This window comes from Salvelinus sp. IW2-2015, unplaced genomic scaffold, assembly GCF_002910315.2.
Source record: "Salvelinus sp. IW2-2015 unplaced genomic scaffold, ASM291031v2 Un_scaffold1405, whole genome shotgun sequence".
Taxonomy (NCBI): Eukaryota; Metazoa; Chordata; class Actinopteri; order Salmoniformes; family Salmonidae; genus Salvelinus; species Salvelinus sp. IW2-2015.
Genome location: NW_019942888.1, coordinates 151,682 through 156,705, shown reverse-complemented (window position 1 = coordinate 156,705; position 5,024 = coordinate 151,682). Strand labels below are relative to the sequence as shown.

Sequence of the window (5,024 nt, the reverse complement as noted above, 5' to 3'; positions counted from 1 at the left end):
TCCACAAGCGTCTTCACACCCACAGCGTCACCATCCCACCCGTCTAACTACTCCACCCGCGTCCTAACTCCCCCGCGTCTCACTCCCACGGTCAGACACTCCCACCACGCGTAGACACCCCACCGTCGCTACACCCCCCACTGCGCTACCCCCCCTGCGTAGACACTCCCACCGCGTTGACACTCCCACCGCGTACTACACTCCACCCGGAGTCTACACTCCGCACCGGGGTCTCCACTCCCACGCGCGGTCACACCTCAGCACCAGAGCCCTGCGCAGTCTTACATACCCCCTAATGACCTCCAGCAGGCCAAAAATGTGCTGTGTCTGCTCAGGCGTACCACTGGTCCTCCACCCAGAAAACAGGACGGCTTCCTCAACTCTCGCCAAGGGTGAGACGACTGCCGAGTGGGTGGGTGAGACTAATTGCCCGCGGCCACCGAGTGTTGAAGGATCCACCATGCAGACCCACCGGTGTCTAGACACGCTTCCAGCGGTTTGTCTTTTACACTCCCAAACCAGCCTCAGAGTCTTACTTCACCAGCTCCTTAATATGGTAGACCTGCCACCAGGACGGTGGGTCTACCTCTGCCACGGAGGTGTTCTAAGCACTCATTCTCAGCCAGAGAACACCCAAGATTAGCCGCATTAATACATGTGATTAGAATTTGGATGAAATCGTGCAGGCGGATATGGGCACCTACCCCTCGAGTGTCCTACATGACTGGATGGGTACGCGAAAACCCAATTCTATATCTCTGGGCCTGGCCTCCGTTCATCGGTCTCACTTATGACTGCAGTACCATACAAGGCCTTTATATTGGGGCTTTACAAATGAGGGGGCGGTTCCCAGTTCCAGGCACGCCTATTGGGTCATACTAATAACCGAGGCCAAACAAACAGGAGGTCTGCAATTCTAGCTATTTGAAACACAGTCAGACCTAAGTTGTTGTGACCTGGTTTCATAATTGAAGCCCGGGTGTATGAGGCACGAATTTAGATAAAGTGCTGCTCACACAATCGGCTGAAAAGTGACAGAGCTTGAAATTCACTTCTTCCCTTTTGCTACGGGGCATACAATGTTGCAGGGAGGTTTCTCAAACAAGGCAATTCCTCTAACGTTTAGGTGTGTGGAACAGGACGGTCCTGACAGACACTGGCGTCTCAATGCTAGAAGGCGTCACTACAGACCACTGATCATCCCGGGCTGTAATCACAACCCCGGCCGTAGATCGGCGAGTCCCACCCTGGGGCGTCGTGCACAATTGGTCACAGCGTACGTCCGGGTTAGGCGTCGGGGTAAGGCCATCATTTGTAAAATAAGAATTTGTTCATCTAACTGAGTTTGCCTAAGTTAAGGTAAATAATATGTATCCGAGTTCATTGAAGGGTTAGTGGGTGTGGGTTGTTGCGGCAGCTATGGTCTTCCTCTGGATTTTGAGGGGGTCTGGGCTTTCAGCCTGGTGACTCACATAGGGCATCTGGACACGAAACCGATTCGGCCAACCTCTGATGTATAGGAAGCAGAGAGCTAAGTACAACAGTTAATAGTGGGGAAGAAGAAGAAGATAAAGAACGAGAACAAAAAAAGAAAAGAAGAAAGAAGAGGGAATAAAGAAGGCGAAGTAGATAAGAGAGAAGGATAAAGAAGTAAGAGGATATAAGACAGTTGGTGTGGCGACAGGGAAAGGAAGCTAAAGGCATGAAGATAGGGGGCAAAGTGGAGATTAAAAGGAACGGGTATAAGAGAAGAAATTACAAGGAAGAAGGAATTACCTATAGTAAGGAGTAGAGGAGAGGAAGCAGCAAGGGACGATAAGCAGAAGACCAAGACATTACCATAGAAGGGATGAATCAATTACCGCAGATCAGAGAATGAGTAAAAGACACTTATAAGCATGGAAACGCAATTAGAAGAGAAAGAACACGACTCACAATGTCTTTGGGCGGGGGGTGTTTTTGACAGGTACAGAGAGCTTCGTGGTCGTTTGTAGGAATGTAGACGTTTTCGAATCTGGGGTCCACCGTCTGCACACAACAGGGTAAGGTTAAATTTATCACCTAACACATAACATTCTTCCTCTTAGGGGTGCTCTTGAGCCCAAAAGGTCTCGAAAGGATGCAAAGAATGAGACACCCTAATATTGCGTCCAGAAAACCTAAAGACCTAATTCACTTGATGAGAAACTACCATAGGGACATGGCTGACACACCCTCCCAAACCCTTGAAAAAAACTGCTATTGGGTACATAGTGTGGCAGATAAAAGCTTGTATGCCATCGGAGGGTCATTTTGGCACTATGGGCTCTGCGCATATTTGGAATAATCATTGGGTTCAGGATTTGTTCTCAAGCACTTATAACCAATGGGGCATCACTTCCATTGTGCAAGCGAATTCATATAGAGGCATACGGAGAGCTGTTATAAGTCGGAGGCAAATTTAGGCGGCCTTTACGGACACTCCCACCGTGTCTACACTCCTACAGTGTAGACACTCCCACCGTGTCTACACTCCCACAGTGTCTACACTCCCACCGTGTCTACATGATTGATGTGATGAAGCCAGTGGACTCTGCACTCCCACAGTGTCTACATGACTGATGTGACGAAACCCATATACTCTGGCCCCATGGCTCTCCAGTCTACAAGCCTTTTATTGCTTAATGAGGACAGTCCACAGCAGGCCTATTGTCATAAATAACTCAAAACAGAGGCTGCAATTCTAGCTATTGAAAACATCAGACTAAGTATGTTTGACTGTTTCATAATTGAAGCCGTGTTGAGGCACGAACTTTAGATAACGTGCTGCTCACACTGCTAAAGTGACAGTTGAATATTCCTTCTTCCCTTTGCTTACGGGCATACATACATTTTGAGTTTCTCAACAAGGAAACCTAACTTTATGTGTGGAACAGCGGTCTAAGACACTGCGTCTCAATGCTAGAGGCGTCACTACAGACCCTGATTCGATCCCGGGCTGTATCACAACCCCGGCCGTGATCGGGAGTCCCATAGGGGCGGTGCACAATTGGTCCAGCGTCGTCCGGGTTAGGCTGGGGTAGGCCATCATTGTAAAATAAGAATTTGTTCTTAACTGATTTGCCTAGTTAAAGGTAAATAATAATGTACCAGTTCATTGAAGGTAGGGTTGTGGTTGTTGCGGACCACCTTGGTCTTCCTCTTGGATCTTTTGAGGGGGTCTGGCTTCAGCCTGGTGACCACATAGGCATCTGGACACGAACCATTGGCCAACCTCTGATGTATTAGAGCAGAGAGACAAGTACAACAGTTATAGTGGGGAAGAAGAAGAAGATAAAGAACGAGAAGAAGAAGATAAAGAAGAAGRRGRKRAWRAAGRMGAAGAAGATAAAGAAGAAGRAGRWRAWRAAGRMGRMGAAGAWRAWRAAGAAGAAGAAGRAGRWRAWRAAGRAGRAGAAGAAGAAGAWRAWRAAGAAGGAGATAAAGAAGGAGAAGATAAAGAAKAAGAAGGAGAAGAAGATAAAGAATAAGAAGGAGAAGAATAAGAAGATAAAGAATAAGAAGGAGAAGAAGAAGTAGAAGAACACGACTCACAATGTTCTTGAGGTGTTTGACCAGGACAGAGAGCTTGTGGTCGTTGTAGGAAATGTAGAGTTGAATCTGGGGTCCACCGTCTGCAACACAACAGGTAAGAGTTAAATATACTACACATAACATTTTCCTCTAGGGGTGCTCTTGAGCCAAAAAGGTTCCCCAGCCAAAATGAACAGAAATATTGTCCAGAAACTACCTMATTTGAACAGACAGCCCTCCCAAAACCCTTGAAAAAAAGCTTGTATTGCAAAAATGATGCTACCCTATCATTTTAGATAATCAATTGTCAGATTTCAAACATAAAGCATAACATTTGAGTCATTTAGCATACTTATAGTAGCAATTAGGGTTACGTGCCTTGCTCAAGGGCACATCGGCAGATCTTTCAACTAGTCGGCTCAGGGATTCAAACCAGCGACCTTTTGGTTACTGGACCTGCCGCTCATAAAGAAGTGGTGCTTCAAGAAGCATTGCATTACCTCTGTCTGATTTCACAGAGTTGGGAGTCCTGGTCTTGGGTCCATCCAGAAACAAACGGCATACGTACTCATTCTGTAGATGGCACAGTTAAATATCCTTTAGACCCCGGGTCAGTTCATGGGATTCAAACACAGTTAAATATGCTTTAGACCCCGGGTCAGTGGGATTCAAACACAGTTAAATATGCTTTAGACCCCGGGTCAATGGGATTCAAACACAGTTAAATATGCTTTAGACCCCGGGTCAGTTCATGGGATTCAAACACAGTTAAATATGCTTTAGACCCCGGGTCAGTTCATGGGATTCAAACATGGGGAATCTAACCAATCATGAAAAGAGCATGAATAAATATGAATTGAATGTATTCACATGAAATGGGACACACTTCTGTGTGTCAAGGAGCGAGTAGATGGTGTAATTCAACAGTATTGTAGCTCAGACTCACTGTGGGAGCGTAGACTCTATGAAGTGTTTCTGCAGCTCTTTGTGTATCAGCCCAAACTGGCCAAACGTCTTCTCACTGATCAGAAAGCCGTCCTCGATGGTCACCCTCAACTCATAAGTCTGAAATTACACATCGTCAAAAGTCTTCCCGAAGACACAATGAAGTGTACACTTTAAACTGCTCAGGAGCACTTTGACATTGACAGAAGTAAGTATCGTAGTAAAAATCTCACATTTATCACACATCGTATCATTATCACGTTATCTCCCTTCGAATTTACACTTGTAAAAAAGGGATTTTAGGAGTCGCCGCATGAAAATACTACACTTTTAGAAAACAGGTTATTGGGCTGTCCCGACATTAGCACCCTTTATGGTTCCAGGTATATTTTTGGGGGGTTCCAGGAAGAACCCTTTATGGTTCCAGGTATATTTTTTTGGGGGTTCCAGGAAGAACCCTTTATGGTTCCAGGTATATTTTTGGGGGGTTCCAGGAAGAACCCTTTATGGTTCAAGGTATAAGTTTT

General features: G+C 46.0%; 1 protein-coding gene across 1 annotated transcript in view; it reads right to left on the bottom strand.

Moving 5' to 3' along the window:
* pik3c2g (phosphatidylinositol-4-phosphate 3-kinase catalytic subunit type 2 gamma) overlaps positions 1-5,024 on the bottom strand; it is a 54,322-nt gene that overhangs the window by 1,917 nt on the left and 47,381 nt on the right. The window contains 5 exon segments of the mRNA XM_024138170.2: positions 3,130-3,255; positions 3,574-3,653; positions 4,053-4,125; positions 4,227-4,239; positions 4,499-4,617. Coding sequence (XP_023993938.2) covers positions 3,130-3,255; positions 3,574-3,653; positions 4,053-4,125; positions 4,227-4,239; positions 4,499-4,617 — 411 coding nt within the window.